The sequence below is a fragment of the Phaenicophaeus curvirostris genome, chromosome 1 (genome assembly GCF_032191515.1).
Source record: "Phaenicophaeus curvirostris isolate KB17595 chromosome 1, BPBGC_Pcur_1.0, whole genome shotgun sequence".
In the NCBI taxonomy this organism is placed as follows: domain Eukaryota; kingdom Metazoa; phylum Chordata; class Aves; order Cuculiformes; family Cuculidae; genus Phaenicophaeus; species Phaenicophaeus curvirostris.
In genome coordinates this window covers 194641092-194664379 of record NC_091392.1, presented here as the reverse complement: position 1 = coordinate 194664379, position 23288 = coordinate 194641092, and the positions used below count along the sequence as shown (strand labels likewise).

Sequence of the window (23288 nt, the reverse complement as noted above, 5' to 3'; positions counted from 1 at the left end):
AGTCTATGCCAGTGCATCTGCATTTATTAGATGTTCTTTTCATTATATTTTTCATTACCCATTTTCAATCAATGGATAATATATAAAGGACATTATGAGACCAGGAACTTGTTATGAGTTAAGCAAACCTTGAGTTATGAAAAATACCATGTTCTGCTTTTTGAAATCACAGCAAGAACTTCTGATTGTCTGAAATTATTGTTTAGGAAAATATTTTAACATTTATCTCTATAGAAGGCAGGCTTCATCTTCCACTGGCGATCAATCAATCATCAGAAGCATCCCACTTCCCATAATAGCTGGTTTCAGCTCCTACAGGGAGCTTTCCTTTCTAAAGTTCAGGGCAGATAAATTAACATATGTCTATTTTAAAATGGTAGTATATAGTCTAAGGATTATCTGCTATAGCAACCAGTGCTGTAGTCTGCCAACACATATTCACCCAAATTGCTGGATTTTCTAAGTTTATGTGGATAGGATTTATATGTAGGTGTTCATTTACTGTGCAGAGACTGCAAGTTTTCTATTATGTGGATTTCCTCAAATATGTATAAAAGCAGAGCCATTGCCTCACCCTTCCAAAAAAATCCAGAGTGTTATTCAAAATAAAACTGCTACTAAAACATTAATTACATCAAATTTTACATATAATGAGACTCCTCTTGCTTGTTCATTTTACTCTATTCAATTACTATAGAACACTATTGCAGACAGAAACTACCATGAATTGTTTGAACTTTAATAACATGACATGAAATCATGGTATAACCAAAACGTTTCCACTCACCTCAATTCCATGCAAACCATATTTTTTTTTAAAGAGCAGTGTGCTTTTCTTCCAAGACACTTTGAAAAACAGTACATTTTTAAATAAATCACACACAACATCATATGAACATTACCAATTACTTTTTTTTTTTTTACGGAAGTGTTAAGTATTATGTTCCCAGTGGAGCTCAATATCATCTGAAAATGAGTTCCTAAAGATATGGGAATGTTCCCCTCCCTAGACATGCTTCTGTATGTAAGTTTTAGAAACAAAAAAGGTGGAAGGAAAGAATCTTGTTTCAATTGTGGTTTCCTATAGGTGTGCATTAAACACACGTTACGGGAGACTGCACTGTACAAGTTACAGTACACTACAGTTACCCACAAATGAGTGATGCATAATTTCATCATTTTCAGTGGAGCTGAGCAGCGCATTTTGAGACAAAACAGAGGTACAAGTTAGAAGAAAAGTACCAGAAAGAGAGTACGGAGGAGAAGGGAAAAAAAACCAAACCCCAAAAACAAAACAAAAAAAAACCTAGATGCTAAAATGTGCTTCCTCTGTCTGTAAATATAACTTTGTTGTTGTAAACCTATCATCTGCATTGCAGCTGCTATTTTCTTAGTATATTCTTCTATTTTTTGTCCTGTCTGCTGACATAATTTTACTTCTTCCCTCTTCAGTCACTCTCTCCTTCTTTCTTCCTACTGTCTTCTTTTCTACATAGCTCTTCTGAATTTACTCCTTTCTCATTTTACCTATTTTGGGGCAATTATTCCTGGTTTTGATTCTACTATGTCAGCTCTGTAACCTTACTTCTTAATTCTTCTTTTTCTTGTTTTCCTCTAAAGACACAATAATATTTGAACAGTCCAACAGAATTTTGAGATAATTCTAGTGACAAATATCAAGGCTACTCGGTAGTTTTCAACTAGTGTGAAACACCTGCCACTGGGATGAGCTAAGAGGATCAGAGTGGCACGTCAACACAATGTGAGGACAAAGCCTCCCAACAGAGAGTAAAGAGCATTCATTTTACAACTGGAGAAACCTTTTCTATATCAAAGAATATGAAGACTATCTGAATACTTCAATTTTTTTTAAATAATGGACTCCTCAGATCCATTACACAGGCTTTCGAGCCTTTCTGCTGCTTACCTTCAAAAGCCTCAGATAAGGCAATTTATACGAACTCAGAAAGTAAAGACTACTCTGCTTTTATTCCTTGTGTCATTTGACTCTCAAGTATTTAGGTAGCACACAGGTATACTGACACTGAAGTCTCTTTTTAGAAAGGTTTTAAGCTTCAAATTACACCATTTAGATATTAGGATTTTATCTGTAATGATTAAAGGGATTATATATGATCTTGGTGACCCCAAGTGCTACTGCTCTCAGCACCTTTCAGGCCATTTTGTTGGGGCAGGGAGGACAAAAAAACCACCTCTGATGACAGTGTTAATAAATGCTTGCCAGTGGTGAACCACATTTTATTGTCCATGGGAAAACAGTCTACAAGCCAAGCAGGTCTGACTTTGAATAAGGTGTTTTTCTGAGACTTTTCTGAAAGTACTACAATTCTGACATGATTTTGTTTTCAGTCATTAAACAGAGGAAATGCACTTTAATAACTCTCAATTCTTTTCTGCTTTAGATAATAATGGAGATGGGAAGACTGCTTCCCCCAGGGCTCTGGATAGATTCACAGAGGATTCCCGAGGGTTGCCCAAACTCTTATCAAAAATAAACGATAAATTCACATATGGGATAAGACAATGACCAACCTGCAATCCCAGTCGAGATAAGCTGGACTGAAACTCTGCAGACTGGTCAAGTGACCTCTCTGTTGTGTTGTTTCTCTCCTATTATATTTCTAGGAGTAGACATTGCGGAAGAACGCTGCAACTCAGTGTGGTGGAAGAGTCACACTTCTCCCTCTACTAATTTTCAGAGATGCCTCTGTCCATCTGGAGCATTGATGTGCTGTGCCTTTGCCTGCCTCTGCCTGCCTGTCCCCACTCCATACATTCCACAGAACATGGTGATTTCTATAGCACAGATCAATAATTTGGATTTTTTTCCAAGTGTACCTTGCAAGTTGCCTTTAACAATTCATAGTCAGGTTGTTCTCCTTCAAAGACTTTACCAGCCACTGTCTTTGACAGTTTATTACATCAAACGTTTCACAATATGAGAGCCATTGATGCACATCAAAAAGTGGAAGAGACTCAGGAAGTGAAATAGTCTATTTCTTTCATTAAGCAGAAATATCTATGTTACCCAAAATCTCTTCATATGGATCTGAAAGGACAGACAGTCTGTAGCCTCACCAGGGAATCTTTTCACTGTTTCTTTCTTAAGACTTCCTTCCTCGGTATCTCAGTGAATTCATCCCTGCTGCAACTTAGCATTTTAAGGAGAAATGTCTTGCTCTGTTATCTCTTACCCCTTCTATACCAACCAGTGAGAATACTCTTTTCTTCTTTTCAGCAGTCATGTACACACATGATAACAGTTGTTCCATCTCATTTTTTTTAAACTAAGCGCCACAATCTATCTTTTCAAACAAGCCATGTTTCCAAACTCAAGATCAGTCTCTGAGGTTTCTCTGGCTCTTCTGTATGCTGCTTGGCATACAACAATCAAAAAGGATGCGAAAACACCTTAACATTTAAGTACCGCAAAAAGTCGATTTTATGTATCTCACAGTCTCTACACATGCCATTCTGGCATTTCCCTTGCTACAGGAATGGGACATCGTTGACTTACACTCGGCTGGTTATCATGCAACAACTACCGTTGGGCTTTTTTTCAGTAAAGTACTCCTTAACCATCTGATTCCCCACAGCTATATTACCTCAGCTTTTGCGTTACTAAATAGCTTTATAGTTTCTTAAACTGTAGCTCTAGTTTGCAGTCACCTGAGTTCCAAGTCTGTTTTGCGAAGTAACTGCCGCTCCCACCCAGATTTGCCCTCACACATAATAAGCATTTCCACTGTAATCTTTATTGTTATTTAAATACAAAATTTTTAAACAACAGAGGACATGAGCAGGTCTTTGTCAAACCAGTCAATACACGCTCTGACAGTCAACCTCTGACAACAACTTTGTCCAGGGGATGCTATGTGTACCCAGGGATATTTTCACCCAGACCATCTATACTTGGTTTCCTTAGGAAAGTAACACATGAATCACTGTGAAGAAGTTCCAGTCACAATACTGTTTACACTGAGAAAGTTAAAAAAAAACCCAAACAAAACCAAACACCTGCTCTGTGCTAATTACTTTTGATAAGCCTACTCTGCCTTAGCATATTTGTTGGTGTTTACAAATAGGTTTAGTTTTATTCCTGAAAATTAAACTGTTGGATCTCTCACTACCTGAGAGATCCTACTACTATTCCTCTATTTTAATTTCTTTGTTGCAACATCAAGGACAAAGGAATTAAATGTTGCTTATGATTACGCAACAGGATCTCCATCAACCCTGACATGGAGAAACTAATTTTAGAAGAGAAAGTGTTTTGGAGCCCATTCAATTGCCAGCGTTGGCATGCCTGATCAGGGAGGAATTCACCAAATATCTCTGAGCTCTGGTCAGTTCCCATTCTCCTCTCCGGCTGGTCTCTAAAACACTTCTCCATTCCCCAAGACATAAACGGGGGACAATTAGCTTCCTTCAGAATCATACAACACTTACAGCTTTGGCCAGTATTTTAGTGGTTTGTGTTGTTCGAACCAGCATTCATACAGACAGGTGTCTAACTTCAACCTTACAAGTCAAATTCTCCAAGGCTCTTATGCCATAACTCTGGGAAGCAGAAGAAAATAAAACAAGGAGAAGACTGCCAATACAAGGGTCTTAATGGGTGGTAGATGAAAGGAGGAATGCTTCTTTGAATCCTTTAAATTAATAGCTTTCCCTTATTCACAGACTGTTCTTGGCCAATATCCGTAAGTAATTCATAAGTAATGGAATTACAAAAACAACAAGCTGCAGCCTCCAGAGTTTTGCAATTACCAGGGGATCATAGGGCTTGAAGAACCACAGATGGTTACATGCCACAGAAAATTCTAAGTCAAAGGGCTGCAGTCAAAGGTTACTTTAAGAAGCAACTTTCCAACAAGAGACATACAGAAAATTTTAGATGTTTGGTATTTAAAGGGGAAACACTGACAAGGTAAGTGATTTATTAGATATGCCTTGCAAACTGAGAGGGAAAAAAAGTTACTAAAATGAGTGTTTCACCTGACTCCACTCCTCTTTGTTTTAATAAAGGTATACAATTAATAAGTTCTGAAAATGTACCTGGTCCATTTTACTCTAAAATTAAAAGAAGGCAGTCACACCTGCACGCACGTCAAATATTTGATACTATTTAAGACTATAAAACCTCATTTTTCTGTGCCCCTCCTGTTATCACCAGAAGAAAAAATGTTATCTTCCCTGCTGTAAGATATTTAAGAACTTACAAGAAAAGCAGCATTCCAGTGGTTTTCATACTACGTCATGTTAGATCTCCAGGGTCTTAATTAAAAGAAGACAGGAGGTTCCTTAAGCAATCAGTATAATCTCCAGAAGATTTAAAGCATCCTCCTCATCAATTCCCTTTTTAGCCCAATTATATTCACAGCAATGAGGTTTTAATGCTATGGAACCACTCTATTCAATTCAGAAAGCCTGAGTCAAGAGTATACAAGTTTTCAGATGAACATCAAAAATAAAGTAAGCTCTTAGAAATACTGTTTAAAATAATCCTTACAAACATAAACAGATATACTAGCAACGTACCTGAAAAAGAACATGAACAGAGCAGCTGTGATGCAGAACAAAAGGACCTACAAGAAGAAGAAAGAGTATTATTACATACATCACACTACTACTGCATGTTCTGGATCATGAAGAATTTACAACAGTTGCTATAAAAGTTACACTTATTTACACACTTGATGGGCCAGAATGGAAGCTTGTCTGAATCCACCAAAAAAAAGATTCTTGTTTTCAGTGGACTCTGAGTCAGTCCTGTAGAAGTTAAAAAATATAAAATCCAAACCGGGGTAGTGGGCAACAGACAGAACAAGAGATGCCACTTAAAACAGTCTGGAATAAAATAATAAAATAATAATTATAGAATAGTTTGGGTCAAAAGAGACCTTAAAGACCATCCAGTTGCAACCCCAATACCGACCCCTGAGGAACACCACTCATTACTGGACATCGAGCTGTTGACCGCAACTTTGAGTGCAACCATTCAGCCAATTCCTTATCCCTTGAGTGGTCCATCCATCAGATCCATGCCTCTCCAATTTAGAAATGAGGACGTTGTGCAGGACTGTGTCAAATATTTTGCACAAGTCCAGGCAGGTGATAATAAATAAATAATAAAAACAATGGAACAAATATAATAAAGCAATAGAATGGAAATCTAAACATTATATTTCATCTGTCTTTGCTTTTGTGATTTATTCTAATATTATATTGCTAGTTTCAGTTTAAAAGGCGGGATATTTAAGATGCCTGTCCAGACAGCTGCTTCTGCTTAAGTGCTGTCCAGCAAGTTTCAGAGTAGATAATTCTATCCCAAAACTTGACTATCCTTTCTAGTAGTTTACCTTAGCATTAAACTCACTTGGAATAATCACCACCTTTCTCTAGATTATCGATGTGATTACACAAGAGTCAGTGAGCAAAGTAAGCAGCTCTCTAGCCCCGAGAGGGAAATGTCCTATTTCTTCCCATCCTCTCTGCTGGGGCTCCTTAACACCTGCACAGCGGCTCACAAATTCTGAAGAAAACTAACTCAATGAGGAAAAAAACAAGTAAAACTTTGGGGATTCTTCTGCCAATTTAGTGAGATAAGAAGATTGCTGGAAGAGTGTAAAAGCACCAGAGCAGGCACATGGAAAAGGGAAGGAGAGGGACCTCGGTGTCAGGAGCAGAGAAGGGGAGAAAGGATGAAGCCATCCTCCCTGAGAAACCAACAAACCGTTGTACCTTGACCGTAGAACTGCTTGCACATACAGGTGTTTGGGGAACAGCTATACCATGCTTTAAATTCATAACCTGCTTTAATCCATGCCATGTTAGGCAGATAAAGGCCAAGAGTGAGAAAATACTGTTTTGCTCTAGATCCACTGGCCCATATTCATAACATCATCGAGGAGGCAAAAACCTTACAGACTTATTCTCATCAGTGTTGATCATGACAGGATACAGACAGCTTAGGTAAAAAGAAATGGAAATGCCAGCAGTCGTGCATTTTTGAAGGTTATAAAGATGTAGAACAGTAAGTTGTTGCATGTTGATACATATCAAAATGTGTGATAAAAATTTAAATAGGAAAAGTTTACAATGACTTCCAGAGAAGAAAAATTCCCTTACCATGAGACTATTCCTTTTTTCCAAGCCCTCTGGCATGTGATTTAAAATTAGGTCACGCAAGACAATATTCACTGTATAAACGACCCAATGTTTTCCTTTTCCTTCACCAGTACTATCGTATTTTATAATTCTGCATCTAAAATGTGAACAGCTGAAATAATTTTATATGAAATCATTAAGTGATGAAAATGATACATTTCAGTTTAAACTAGCAGCAAAAGCAGACTTACATTTAAAACTGAGTTCTACTTAAAAAGACCTGCCCTAACCCTCCTCCAAAGTTCCACTCATATTTAATCAGTCAAGCAACAATCATCAGATCTCTGGATGTCTTTTCTAGGAGATGGAGGACAAGAAGCCTTGACAGCTAATGCAATGATACTGAGAAATAGGAAATGGCAAAGAATCAGTTTCCTAGGAAAAGAAAGTACGTCTTTGCATATTAAAAACACTTCACTAAATAGTCTCCTTTTCTTGCTCTTTCTATCTTGTCCTTTTCAACTTTTTTTTTATATATGTTGGGTAACAACCTAACAAGCATTTATACACATTATTAAGAGACCATCTGAGCTCTCTCTTCTCTAGGCTAAACCTTCCCAACTCTCTCAGCATCTCCGTGTACGAGAGATGCTCCAAGTCCTTAATCATCTCTGTGGCCCTTCACTCCAGGATGTCCATGTCTGTCTCATACTGGGAAATCCAGCACTGAACACAACACTAGAGATGTGTCTCACCAGCAGAGAGTAAAGGGGAAGGATTGCCTCCTTCAACCTGCTGTCAATGCTGTTTCTAACGCAGCCCAAAAGGCTGGTGGCCTCCTTTGCTGAAAGGACATTCCATTGGCTCACGTTCAGCTTGGTGTCCACCAGGACCTCAAAGTTCTTTTCTGTAAAGCTGCTTTTCAAAAGCCCCAAGCATATACTGGTGCTGGGAGTCATTCCTTCTCAGCAGCAGAACTTGGCAGTTCCCTTTGTTGGACCTCATAAGGTTCCTGTCGGCCCAGTTCCCCAGCCTGTTGAGGTTCCTCTGGATGGCAGTACAACTACATTGTGTGGCCAAAACTCTCCCACATCTGTATCTGCAAACTTGCTGAGGGTGCAGGCTCTGCCTACTCATCCAAGTCATTAATGAAGATGCTACTGACCCCAGCAGGGACCCCTGGACTTTGACCACCAGTGACTGTCCTCCCACTGGACTTTGTGCTGCTGATCACAACCCTTTGAGCCTGTCAGTTCTGTCCAGTCAGTTTTCAGTCCACCTCACCATCCACCTACCATCAATTTGTTTATAATCGGTATTCTATTTGGCAAAATCTGAGCAACTTAAAGTACTTGCTTAGTCAACCTCTATAATTATTAGATGTCTTCCAGTACTTAAAAATATTCTTTGAAAAAAATGAGATGTGGAAGACCTTAGCCATGTGGAAAAGAAGCAGCTGGTACCATTTTTTGCAAATTAGAAGCTCAGGGAAAACTAGACACTCCACCAGGCCACTTCTAATATTCACAACTATTCTAGAATAAATTACATGAAACAGCCAGTTTATAAACATCTAGATAACAAGATGATAAGAAACAATCAACAAAATAAACAAGTAAATTAAAACTACTGTAATTTTCTTCTTTGACAGCTGCTTTAAGGAAAGGAGAGGTAATTTATCTGAACTTTAATGCACCTTTGGCAGTTCTTTATATTAAATAAGTGGGCACAGAGCTGCTCAAGAACACTACAAGGGAAAACTCTAACAGTTTATCAAACCAAAAGACATTTTACCTGTGGTCACCAAAGAGGTTTTGCTTCCCTCTTCAGTAATGATTTGAATGGCGGAATAGAGATTATGTCACAAATTCACAAAATCCTTCAGAGGCCAAGTCTTCATGGCAAGTGACTGAATTGCCCAAAGTCAACAAGATGAAATCCAATAAAAACAAATATGAAGAACTTGGCAAGAGAAATCACATACGTAAAAACTATGACAAGAAACAACTGTGTAGGCAGTGCAAGAGCGTAACAAATTCCACAGATTAGAAATAAATAGCCAGGCACAACGCAATGCTGCAGAAAGATATAAAATATCAGACTCTCTTAGAAGCAGAGGAGGTAAAACATAGCAGTGTATTATACTAACAACCTGGTGGTAGCAACATCCCAATATACAGTGCTGGGCACTACAGTTAAAGAAAAGTATAGACAAGGCACTCCAGAAGAGCACAATGAAAATAACAGTCGTGTAGTATAGGACCACTGGGACAGCTTAAACTAGAAAATAGGTAGCTAGTGACAAACATGACAACTACTTTCATATCATTACCATATACTGACAAATCTGCCTCACTGAGTACACGAGGAGAAAGACAGGGCTGAATCTACAGTGAAGATAACGTAAGTAGGTCTTTCTATAGGATAGTGATACACTAGAACAAATTGCCTGTGAGAGACTGTAGAACCCCCTTTACCAGAGGCATTTAAAATTGTCAGAGGCAAACAACTTCTTGCAATGCTCTGGGCATATTTGACACGCTCTCTCTCAACATTTAGACAACTGAAGGACAGCAAGAACTGCAGCCAAACCAGACCGGTTTACGTGAACTGCACAGCCCAGTGTGGAAAGCCTAGTGTCATAGTTTTGAAAGAGCCACGCAGCCCCTCACGCACTCCTTTCCCTTCTAATGATGAAAATAGAAAGAAACAAAGGCAAAACTTATGGGAGAAGGAGGGTATATTCACCAATTACCTCCATGGGTAAAGCAGACTTGACTTGGTGAAAAATATCAATCCATTTTATTACCAAACTAGAGCAAGACATTGAGAAATAAAACCAGATCCCCAAAAGAACACCTTCCCCAAACACACCTCCCTTCTTCCCAGGCTTAACTTTTACTTCTAATACTCTCCGCCTCCTCCACACAGGGGGGCAGGTAATGGAACTTTCAGTCAGTTCATAGCAAATTGCCTCTGCTGCTCCTTCCTTCTCAGGGAAGAACTCCAGTGTGGTGTTCTCCCATGGGACAGTTCTCCATAAACTTCACCAATATGAGTCTTTCCTACACTGTTCAGTCCTCCACAACCTGCTCCAGTGTAGGTTTCCATGGGATCATGGCCTCTTTGGGCACCTCCATCTGCTCCACCTCAGGGTCCTTAATGGGCTGCAGGTGGAGATCTATCAGGACTCCTTAAGGGCTTCAGACGTACAGCCTGCTCGACCAGTCTCCTCCAAGGGCTGCAGGAGAATCTCTTCTCAGGCATCTGGAGCACCTCCTCCCCCTCCTTCTTCACTGATCTTGGTGTTTCATGCACACTTATTTCTCTTGCAGTTGGTGTCTGTAGGGCTGCTCCTCCCACATCCCACTTCTCTCTCTCATCACCAGTTTGGGCTGCACCCGTGTGACTTGTCCAGTGAGTCCTGGAAACTGGGCCACAGGCAGGAGAGAGGCCAGTGCCTCCTCCTTCTCTCCACTGCAGCTAACTCCTCTGTTTTTTTCCCTCTTCTTAAATACGTTATCCCAGAGGCACTACCACCACTGCTGGCTGCCTTGGCCAGTAATGTGTCTGCCCCAGAGCCAGGTGGTCTCAGCTTCCAGCAGCCTCCAGCAGAAGCCACCCCCGTTGCCCTTCAGCTACCAAACCCCTGCCACACAATCCCAACACATCTAGTCATTGTCTTCTTACCACAGCACCAAGAAACACAAGTCAAATTGTCTCCCTGCTCCAAAATTAAGCTGCTTTCAAACTAAGCCCTTTTTTCAACTCTTCCCCGTTCTATACAATTTTTGCAGGATCCTCACTATAATATACAATCTCTATTTTTAGATTTTAAATTAATTATAATAAAAAAGAAAAATACTAAGGCCTACAGAAATATAATTCTAAATATTGAGTGCATTTAAGCCTTAAAAAAACCTAGTGAGCAGGAAGTCTCGTGTCAGATTTTTCTTGCAGAGTCCATCACTGTTTGATTTATGACACAAGGACAACAAATTGCATTTGGCAACACACAGACCTTGAAACTTTCCAGCTGCAGGAACAGATACAAGGAGCAGACAACCTACAACCTACATGTTTATAATGAGAATGGCACACCCTAAATATTTTAACATTTTTAAAGAGACTCACATAGATTACAAAGAAAAAACCCTATGCTCCAGGAGAGGCTAGCGTATTTTGTGTGTAAGGTGAGCACTATAATTTAGTTGATTATACTTTACTGTGCTATATCAAGCTTTAATAGAAAAAGAGAAAAGTTGCTAACAAAACCGAGGAGGTACTTTTTCCAGATCTCTCTTGGCTGACAAAGCCAATAATTTTTTTTTTTATTCCACAAGAAACCTTAGCTTTCATACAAACAGCATCACCAAGCAACATTCAGCAGTTCCCAATTCTGAGCACAAACACAAAAGCTCTGGCTGAAAGCAGTCCCAGTAACACCAGCAGGAGCACACAGACAACCTCCCCTCTCAGTCAGATCCACAGATAGAAATCATAGATCAAAGAACGGCAACATAAAAAGTATTAAAAAAAAGTATTAAAACTGCTCTCAAGTCTCATGCATTCATATTTTTTTGTGTATATTACCTAATCCCAAGGTTACGTGCATTTTCTGTCAGTATTTTCACTTCAGCCACACTTCCTGGGGTAAAAAAGTCTCTAATTGAAGCGTGCTGGTGCTTCCATACAGTTAGAATAAAAATAGAGCTCAAGTCTGAGACACGGTAATATATATCTTGTAATCAAAAAGAAAAAAATCACTGAAGATACAACATAATCTATGTAAATGAAGAAAGGGGGGGACGAAAGAGACAGACTGGTGATATCACTTGGTTGAAGTATTTAGTGTCAGAGCTACAGTTCAACACTGGATAGTGCTCACAGAAGACCTCAGGCTTTTTCAGCCACCAGCACATCAACACTTGACCTCACGCATATTCATGAAGCCTGAAAACCATCACCTTCTTGATCAACCACTTTTGCAATGTGTGTGAGAGCTAGAGCTAAATATGATAAAAAAACAGTTACCACTCCTAGTCCCTGACCGCTGTCTGGTATTGTCAGCTATGGTCAGCCTGAGGAAACATTTATTATTAAAAATCATGGAAAATTAAATACCCAGTTAAAAGAATTCCCTCCAATAATTAATACTTGACCCAACTTCCTCCAAAAGTTGCAAAAAAGAGAAAGTGGGCTTACTCTACACTATACATTTTTAAACCAATCCCCAATTATTGTTTCTACAAGTATGGCCATAGCAGTAAAAACTTAGTACTAATAGGTGCTTCCTTTCTCAAATGACTACTTTTTAATATAGTTTTTCATTTTTACTAGCATTTTGTGATCTATGTACATAAATCTGGGAGCTTTGTATAGCAGTCACAATTTTTTACACTTAAAACACACGATCCAGAAAACAAAAGAACTATTTCACTTATTTTTTTAATCCTTAAAACAAGCCCTTTACCCACAGAAGAGCGTAGTGCTGTCTCTGCTGACAGAATTTGTACGTATCCTTTGACATTTACACATCCAGCTGAACAGTACTATGGTAGCTCTAGTATCTTTTATTTTATCAGCTAACATTACCATCAGATTTCTGAGTACATAATCCATTCTTCAGATTTACCCCTACTTCAGAAGGGAGGAAGGATTTTTGTGCCCAACAGTCATTCTGGTTTTTTTTTCCCCATACATATTAATTGTCCTAATAAAACCTACTAGCTCTAACCATAAATCCACAGAGCTACATGAGCAGAACTATAAATATATATTGTTGCAAATCATACAAAGTTGTCAGCTGTTGCTTGTGGTTCCTAAATTTCATACCAGGACATGGTTTTGCTCCAATAAAAATGCTTTCTACAGCTTTTGTCACTAAGTTTATCTCTTAAGCAAGACCCCTTGTAACAAAAAAAACATATTAAAGTAATGGAAATAGACACACAGATTAATGCAATGGCCTTATACTCCAAGTCCAAGGAAATAAATGTACATGGAATACAACTTTTCTACCTGCGCATTACATTAATGTAAACAGTAGTGTTCTAACCTTGAACTGTATAAAATTGACATGCTGTTCTTTTCCAATAATAAATACCTGGTTAAAAAGCATAAACTTTTCTATAATTTTATAGTAGTTTAAATGGGACGAAAATCATAGAATCTTTCTGATTAGACAAGACTCCTGAAGACATACAAAAAGAAGTTATGTGAAGAGACAAGCCGCATTTCATTATGTTTAGCCCCTTAAAATCTGATGATGATTCTTCCCAAGGCAAGAAGTTATTTTCTACTATTATTTAATGACCCAGGCCAGAAATTATCACAGTAAATAATTACATGATGTCACCACTGCTGAAAAGGCAGTTCTTGCACATGACAGTCAACAGAATTGCAGGACTTCAGCCTTAAACCCACAACCTGTTAATAGTATCAGCTGAACCGCTGGAGTTCACTGCTATAAACAGCACTTACACTCTGACACATGACAGAAAAAGGCTGTAGCAGCCACTTACTACTAGATTATATCAGCAATGGCTTTGGCAAACCATTTTCCTGAGCACAGAATTAGTTTCTAACTGTTCTCCCATGCTCCACCTCAGTTCTCTATTTTCTGTCCCAAACAAGTGAAATCGTTTGGGGAGGTTTTTATTGTGCCCTTCATCACTTTTTCCCCCACTTCTTAGCTCTTTTGGGGCTAGCACGGTGGATTCTCCTGAGAGCAACATCAGCATTATTTTATTCTCACCAGTCACAGAGCTTAAAAAAAAAACCAAAAACCCAAAAGAGAAGAAGCAGCTACAAAGAGCAATTTAATGCCCAGGAACATGACTTGCACTAAGACTAAAGCTGCCAGTCTCTCAATACTTTTGGTTTATTCAAGAGAAGATGCAGAGGTGAATGGGGTATCACTACAACAGCCTGGATGAGAAAAGACAACAAAAAGAAAACAATAAACGACGGTTAGAACCTAGTCTGTCAAGTTCAGACCAGTAAAATGGCAACTTCTCTGGTTAGCAAGATGAATTAATGAAACACAATTAGACTGTTGCGTACACTTGACGTACAATGTGGTGAGATTCACCAGCCAGTGTCAACCAGTATCCAACTGGATTATACGGCCTCCTGCAGCATCAGCATTCATGAAAAGAGTATTACTGATGCGTATGTCTTTAAAATGAATGCACTGAACATACTAAAATGTGCATTTGTACACACCTCAGCAATCGCTTCTGAATCTGTTCCTTTTATTTAAATTTCAGTATTGAATAAAATACGGACTTCAGGACTGTCAGAAGACTAGTAAGGCCTATGTGAAAACACAGCAAAGGCTGAAGGGAGAATATACTCCCCAAATCCTGCAGCAGCTCCACCACTATTGCAACCCTCCAGCTTTTTGTGTCTCAGAGTCATTCACTGCTCTCTCCAAAGCCAGAGCTGCCTCACAGACAGCACCTCAGAGGACCAAACAGTTCCCTTAGGCAGGGTCAGGGTATTTTGAACAACTAACCTCTGTATTTAGCCACAAACTCCTCAGATTTCACAGCCCTGTGAAGACAGAAAGAGCCAGCACGGAATGCAAAGCACCCTGAGTTTCCACAAGCACGTAAAGGTCTTGAACAATACATACACAGAGTCCAAGCTCTGATACAGATTTAACAAAACATATGCACAATCAAATGTTACTCTCAGTACCTGTTGGGTATGACTATGTACAAAGTGTGGCACTGTCTAGTTACTCTGAAGTTACATGGTACCAGCGCTCTTTCATACACTAATAGAAAAATTGTGATTGTGTTATTAAACTGCCACACAGTTCCTGCACACAAACGTCATTATGGAAGTTTCTAAAACAAGATAGAAAATATATTCTATATGGAAAACAGATAATTTGGTTTTGTATAAGAGCATAACAGATATCAAGCTCAAATTTCTAGAGATCCAAAAGCAAATCCTAAAATGGAACCATCTCTCTCCAGACATAGAATCATAGAATCACAGAATAGGGACCACGAAGATCACCTAGTTCCAACCTCCCTGCCATGAGAAGGAACGTGTCCCACTAGACCAGGCTGCCCAAGGCCCCATCCAACCTGGCCTCGAACACCTTGAACACATTTCATGTTATGCAATGTTCTGCCTTCTTTCTCTAATAAATCCTGTTAAGTCAAAACATTTAGAACACCTGGTGTTCTTCTCTACTTGGAAACCCACTGTATTTGGTGAGGACTTTACGAGTTATCATAAGTACTGGCAAAAAGTCCTGTCATGATCTTGGTCATCCACAAAATGGTTATTTTTTTAGTTGAAATTAGGTAACTTGTGAATAATGCAGCATTTCTGCTGCTTCAAAATTGAAAGGCTTATGAAAATGTAGAAAACATTTTGTCAGATTATTGGGCACTTGGCCAATTTAACTACACCTACACTGCTCCAGCTGTTACAGCCTTCTGATTTCTTTCTACTAGCAACACCCTCAAGCAATTTCTAAACAGATAAGATCAAAAGAAACACTTGTATGTGTTATGACACAAGAGATTATATAGATTCATGTTAAAGCACTGTTTGATCATGATTAAATTATTATAATTGGCAAATGTAGAAGGTGACTGAGCCAAAATGGGGAGCATCTGCCAGCCTCAGATGAGCAGGAAAGAATAAAAGAGAAAATTAAACCCTTGATTTTCTAGTTCATGAATTCCATATATACATGTGTAGTTAAGCACTTTAGCATCCTTCATCTGTTTTCTCAAAAAACACTCATCAAGTCTCTTCCCTTGTTTTCTGTATTAATTTAATCACAGTAAATAAACCTATAACATACTGTAACAGAGGCATGAAACAGCCTTTCTTAAAGCTCTTGACAAGAGTCCACTATTTTCAAGGATACACAGACTGAAAAAAAAAAACAGGAAAAAGTAGTTGTCAAATGAAACAGCAGTATCTTACTATTAAACCCTTCTGAAAGAGCAGAGAAGAGCTATTTTGCAGCGTGTCATGTTGGAAAAGTGGGTCCAGGCTCTTTTCTTAAACTAATCAACCCTCTGATACACAACTTGCTGGCAGCTCTAACACCAGACAACTGGAACACATCCCTAGTCCTATTCTATGCTTTCTGGTACTAAAAGGTCTCCAAGTCATGTCCCAGGCTATAAAACATAAATACTCAATTATAAGCTGTAAAACCATTCCGTTACGCTGCCAAACAGCCATCTTCTCATTTCAAATAGTATCTAACCCAGGAAAAATAGCATAGATAGATAGATAGATAGATAGATAGATAGATAGATAGATAGATAGATAGATAGATAGATAGAAAGAAAGTACCTTAAGGCTACAGTGAGATCAAATTATTTGGGAAGATCACTCTTTCCTGAATTAAAAAAATACTCATCTGGCTTAGTAATAATTAAAATGGGAAGAAAAGAACAGGATGAAACTCAAACCAATATATCACTCAAACAAGAAACCACCTTCCTGAAAAAAAATACTCAGAATTAATCACAACAAATATTCTAAAGATAATAACTTTTAAAAAATCAAGTCTTTTATTTTTTCCATACTGGAAGGTACATTTAAATTAAGCATATTTATTTTTCCCCATGCATTTATTTGGATGACACTATGGACTCAGTGGCTAGGAACAGAGATGTGTAGAGTATCATGTGTTTATCATACAATTTAAAGTGGATACTTAGAACTGAACAATATTATGTTTCCTTAAAGACAGCTCATTTTTAAGTTACTATCACTCAGTAGTAGGACTATAATGAAATGTCCCAAAATTCACTGCAGTCAATGGACATAACTTCACTGACCACCAAGACACTGAAGACACTGCACCAGGATCAAGGAGGGAGGGGAAGCTAGGAGTGCAAGCATCATCTTTGTATTCTGAAAACAACATTTAGATGTATCTTCTTCAACACAACCCTTCTGTCGAAATTTTTTTTTTCTTATTTTGTATTTACCAGAGTGGAAAAAAAAAACAAAAACACAACATAAAAGCTAAGTGTCTTGATGTGGTTCATTAGGAGGATCACGCTTGGTGCTTCTGCAACATGTTCACACCCGAGCTCTCTGTTCTGCTCACAGTGGCACAGGCACTTGCACACCCTGCTTCACAATCGAACACCGTTCTCCTAAAATTGTACCTTGATACATGGTATCAGTGCATTCAGACATTAACAGAAACACTGTCAAATGGGTTGCTGTTGAAAGGTTACATTTGGAATTCTGACTAAGAAGGGAAAAATCAACAGCTTCAGTGATTAAACCCTACAAGAGAAGATTTTTTTGCTACGAAAAATGGTAAGTTCTCGGTTTACACATCACAAGAAATGTATTAAACATGACACTTCCACATTTTCAGTTCATTTCCCATTTCCTGACATCGCTCAGCTTTAAGCCCCACAACCATGACTTTAATACTCAGACAGTTGGAGGTTTGGGGGCTTTTTTGTTTTCTGGATTTGCTTTGGTTTTGGAGGCCTCTTGAGAAAATCAGCACAGTCTCAGCAGGGCAAGCCTTGCTACATTAGGCTTGCCTCGGTAGGCAAGAACTTCGATGACTTTTGAAACCTGATTTTCATTATTGTGTTTTAAAAGAGAAGTTAACAGCCATTCATCAGATTTTATAGTTCATTTTTAATTACCAGGGAATATTTGCAGTTATGTTGATATTTTTCTAACAGTCACAAAGAAAGTTGCCACAAAGAAAATTTCTCTACAGGTTTTTGTAAGTCAAAAATTTAACTTATGAAAATTTTTCATATGAAAAAAACGCAAGTTGATCAATTCTCTGCCTTAAAAGGCTTCCTATTGCTTATGAACGAGAAAGCTTTCTTAGACAGAGCTTTTCAAAGCAAGGAATCTAGAAAATTCACCATAAAATATATCAAAAACAATTATCAGTCAGTAAAAGTATAGGTCAAGCTCTGTTTAAATACCCAGCCTGTCTCAGTCCAAGAAGCAGGAGTTAAGACTGACATGCAATTAGGCAGGACAGAACAACAACTCGATACCTTCCTGCTGAGAGAGTGATTAGGCACAAAGCGGAGTCATTTGGTAACATGTAATCCTTCACGGTGCTCAGGCACCCGGAAACTGAAATAGTTGAAATTTCTCTTCCTCTCAGATATAAACAGTGTCTAAATGGTACAAGGTTAATTGTGGTAAAGACTAGTGCGGGAATCTGTGACATTTGATAAAGTTCTTCAGATATCTCTTAACAAAACAAAATAAAACTCCTTCCTCTTCCCAAAAAAGGTGTTCTGAAACTATGGAGAGGAGCAGAAGTTAGATAAGTATGTTCTGAGCCAATACCTCGCCAAAAACACTGCATGCAAAGATAATTAAGACAGTAAATTAATTAATACAGTAAATGAATTAATACACTAAATGTATTAATAGGTAATACCTTTGAGAAGAACAGGATTCGTGAAAGTGAAAATTTTTAAGGGGAGGGGTTTGTGTGTATATATATATATATATATGGACATGCAAGAGAGAATCTAGCAAAGGACCACAAAGATGATCTAGGGCTCAGAGGAGAGACTGGGCTGTTTAGTCCAGAGAAGAGACGACCAGACCTAGGGAGGGATTTTAGCCATGTGTATATATAAATAAATTACTGGGTTTGGGAATTAAGAAGGCTGAGCTGGACTCCTCTCAGTGGCACCCAATAATAGGAAAGGAGGCAACAGGCACAAGCGGAAACACAGGAAATTCTGCTTAAATCTGAGAAATAACTTTTCAATTGTGAAAGTGGTCAGGCATTGGAACAGGTTGCCCTGTGAAGCTTCCATTCTTGGAGGTCCTCAAAAGTCAACCGGACAAAGCCCTGAGGAACCCGCTTCAGTGAAGCCTGCTTTGAGGAGGAAGGTGGAAATGGATGTTCTCCAGAGGTGTGTTCCAACCTCAACTCTCCTGTAAGCTGGTGAAGTGCAAAATCTTAGAATAGCCTAGCAAAGTGCATCTGCACAGAGACTAACTGTACTGAACTACATTATGTAAAGAAGCACTTTTTTCCCAATCATTATTAAAGACATATCTGTTTGCCTAGGCATTTTTTTTAAATTAATGATAAATTAACACAGATTAGAAAGAAAAGTGTCCAATTGCTTGGAACAAAGAAGACCATGTGATGTAACAAAGCTACATTATGCCATTAATGCAATAATAAATAGCTTTAAAAAGTGCCAAAGTAATAAAACTGCAATTCAATCAAGTAGATGCTGCAGTAAAATTCAAAATGCAAACAGATTTCAAAAGCTGATTTACACTCCCGAACAATAACTTGATCTTGTGACCACTTGCATTCATTGCACATGTTCCCAGTAACTTCCAATGAGTAAAATATTTCATGGCTTTCTTATCAGAGTGATTTCAGCTGTGAATTTCCTGTACTTGAAATGATCAGTTCCGGACAACTGTAACTTTTCTCTGGTGTTGTTTTCATCACCCTCAAGTTATACAAAGGTGTTCCTCACCCAGTTTCGACCAGTGTCAGTTTTTATCAGTGAATATTATCCTCTCAAACACTTTAAGTTGAAATTTTGTTTCATACAAAATGCCAGCTTTCTCCCATTAGCTGAAGTGGTTCTCATTTCTTAATCCAAAAGCAGCCCTACAACTAGTCTCCTCTAGCTGACCGTATTAGTTTGCATGCTAGTCTGACTCCAGCAAGGACACCACATTTATAAAAGTCTTCCTATGCTTTAGAGTTTAATTTCCTAAAGAAATGAGAGTTCTTTCTGAATCACCCACCTACATCTCTCAAACTTACAGCCTGGCTTCAACAAAATTCAGTGAAACTACATGCCTCAAAGAGAATTACACTCCTGCAAGTCATTGAAATTGGCAGCTGGATGGTAGAGAGAAGACAAAATCAGTGCCACTACCACCAAAAGAACTTTCTGACTGCACGTGGAAGTAATCTCCTCCTTTTGGTCTGCTATTTTTCAATAAAATAGTTGAAAATAGCTCCAGTTAACATCTGTATTTTACACATGAAGATTAGACTCGAGGGAAAAACAGACAAATAACATTACATTACGCCAAACACCCGAAATAATACACAATGCCTCTGAATACAACACAAAATTCATATGCAAGAAATTTTAAATGATATGAAAAGAATACTAGCATCTGTTCCACATGTAACCCCAACTTTATCCTAAATTGTGCCAGGAATATCTTAAACATATATAGTCTATCAGGAGTAAACTTTTCCATGTTTCTTTAAAAGCACCATGTTACGTCAGAGTAACATACTTCTGAAATACCTGAAACAGGCTTGTTTAATTGAATTTGAGCCCTCAAAATGCTACAATGCTATACAGGGCTTTGTTCTCACTGTTTTAAATACAGATTCACTTCAGAACTACAACCAACCTGCAAAATTAGAATCATAGAATCATAGTACGGTTTGGGTTGGAAGGGACCTTAAAGATCATCCAGTTCCAATCCCCCTACCATGGGCAGGGACACCTTCCACTAGATCAGGCTGCCCAAGAGCCCATCCAACCTGGCCTTGAACATCTCTACAATTATTACTATTTTGTTATTACTATTGAGTTCAATTTTCAGTTATTTATACAGATATACATAAAATTATATTTATTGTTAATATATACCACAGGGTGCAGCATATCCACTGGCTACACATGCAAGAGTTTAAATTAAAAACCTACGCTTCAAATCTACATTTAAAGTCAAAGATTGTTTAAGATTGGATCACTGCAACACGATCGCAGGCTGATGAGTTCTTTGTGACACCTACACATTTTACTGAGCAGGTTCACTCATCACTGGTCCATGCTCTCTGTACAGGCTGAATCTTCATGAATTATTTCAGATAAAGTCAATTTACACAGCCCCTGCTCCTCCACTCAGCACAGTTTTTTGCCGATTACTGCCAGATGTCTTCTGCTGGCACAAAGGTGCACAGAATAACAAATCCTGATGGACCTGATCCATCTGAAAGTAACTATTTTCCCCTCCGAAGGACTGAAAGGGCGCAGGGGGAGGCAGCTGGGGTTCACACCTACCCAAATCAGCTTAGGCCACGCCAAGATCAAATGATAGCCTGTTACACACTGCAAACTCTTAACAACACAATTGATTCAATAAGGATGATTTGAACCTCCCATCTTCACAACTTTGATGAATGTGAATGCAGCTGTGAGCTGTTCAAAATACGATGCATTGAAAAGGCAGAATTAGAAATACACTTGAAATATGTTGCAAATGAAAACTACAAAAATATCAACGTCTCTAAATATTAACTCCATATGTAAGCTGAAATTTAAATCTACTTACTTACCCTACAAGAGCATTACAAATATGGTAAATACTAAAATAACAATAAATTTTCTTATTAGTTTGTGGGGATGTCTCACGTTAGACTTATGAACACAACTCCTTAGCTCATGCTATGGACATCACGCAAGATTTCATCTCCACCGGGAGGATTTCTGCTTGTCTCATTTTCTTCCAGTGTTCATGATCACTGAAGAATTACAAGGTTTGATATTAGCTTAGGAACCAAAAAGGAACTGCAAGACATATTAGTCTTTAAAAGGTCACAAGGGTTGAAATAATTTAATTGCTGCAAAACACATGTATTAAAATAACATACCAAGTATAATATTCCATGCAAGGCAGTGTCATGAAAGCCACTGTATCAGTAATCATTCAAACTAGTTAAAATTATCATAAACGCTATGACAACATGATGAAATTCATCTAAGTACTAAAAAGTTGTAAAGGGAGGAGTTTAAAGGAGTAGAAAGAAACTATGTGTTTTCATAGTTCAGAAATAAACAGCATGGTTTTCTCACTATTGCAACCACCTAAGTACTAATTTCAGCTGTGTATTTGATAATCAAAGAAAATTAGATGGGAAAACATTAAAATTACCAGAATTTACAGCATGTTCAGACTTATTGTAATTTAGTTCCTATACTTGTTTTTCAGCCTCAAAAAAATCCCTGCTCCAAATGCCTGAACCTCTAGCTGCCCTCTCTGTTCTGCTGGTGAAACTGCAGGTAGCGGCAGGAAGGAGCTGAGGAAGCCAAAACTGCAGCCAGGAGAAACAGGCATTAAAGAAAGTGCTCAGGAATTGTGGATTTTTTTTCTTAAAAATTAAGTATAACTAGCAAACACCTAGCAAATGTGTTGGTTTTTTTTAAAATATATACACACATATAAAACGGTATTTTTGTGTTTATTAATTGAAGAAAAATATTTAAAATCTATTCTAATTATTTATATTTATACATGTAACAGATCCTCCTAGAAGCTAAGCTAAAGCACATGGAGGATGTGGAGGTAATTAGTGGCAGCCAGCATGGCTTCACCAAGGGCAAGTCCTGCCTGACCAACCCAGTGTCTCTCTCTGATGGGGTGAATACATCATTAGACACAGGAAATGCAATTTAATATCTGTTTAATATCTTCATCAATGATAATGACAGCGAGATAGAGTGCGCCCGCAGCAAGTCTGCAGATGACACCAAGCTGAGGGGTGCAGTTGTCACGCCAGAAGGATGGGAGGGACCTGGACTAGCTGGAGAAGTGGGGCTGTGAGAACCTCATGAGGTTCAACAAGGCCAAGTGCAAGGTCCAGTACCTAACTTTGGGCTATCTGTAGTTTCAATACAGGCTGGTGGACAACGCGTTTGAGAGCAGTCCTGCAGAAGTACTTGGGAGTTGTGGTCGATGAGAAGCTCAACATGAGCTGGCAATGTGTGCTCACAGCACAGAAGGCCAAACACGTCCTGGGCTGCACCAAAAGAAGTGTGGCCAGCAGGCTGAGAAAGGTGATTCTGCCTCTCTACTCTGCTCTCATAAGACCCCACCTGGATTACTGTGTCCAGTTCTGGAATCCCCCACATGAGAAGGATATGGAACTGCTGGAGAGCCTGGAGACCTGTAAGATTCTTACACATAATAAAGAACAGCTCATAACTGCTACAGAGATCAGTAGAAAAATCATGGTGTTTTACTGAAATACTTATTAATGTACTTCTTTTTAAAAGATTACACCGCAAAGGCTCGCACACAAGGAAACGTGTTTTTTTCTTCCATTACAGAACTTCATTACAACTTGATAAGGATAAATTGTTTACATTATATTACACTCC

The 23288-nt window shown here is 38.5% G+C and overlaps 1 protein-coding gene across 2 annotated transcripts in view; it reads right to left on the bottom strand.

Moving 5' to 3' along the window:
• The window catches only part of TMEM135 (transmembrane protein 135), a 185584-nt gene that overhangs the window by 57949 nt on the left and 104347 nt on the right, over positions 1 to 23288 (bottom strand). For both annotated transcript variants that reach the window (XM_069883353.1, XM_069883352.1), the window contains one exon: positions 5563 to 5609. In XM_069883353.1, coding sequence (XP_069739454.1) covers positions 5563 to 5609 — 47 coding nt within the window. The remainder of the gene's footprint in view (positions 1 to 5562; positions 5610 to 23288) is intronic.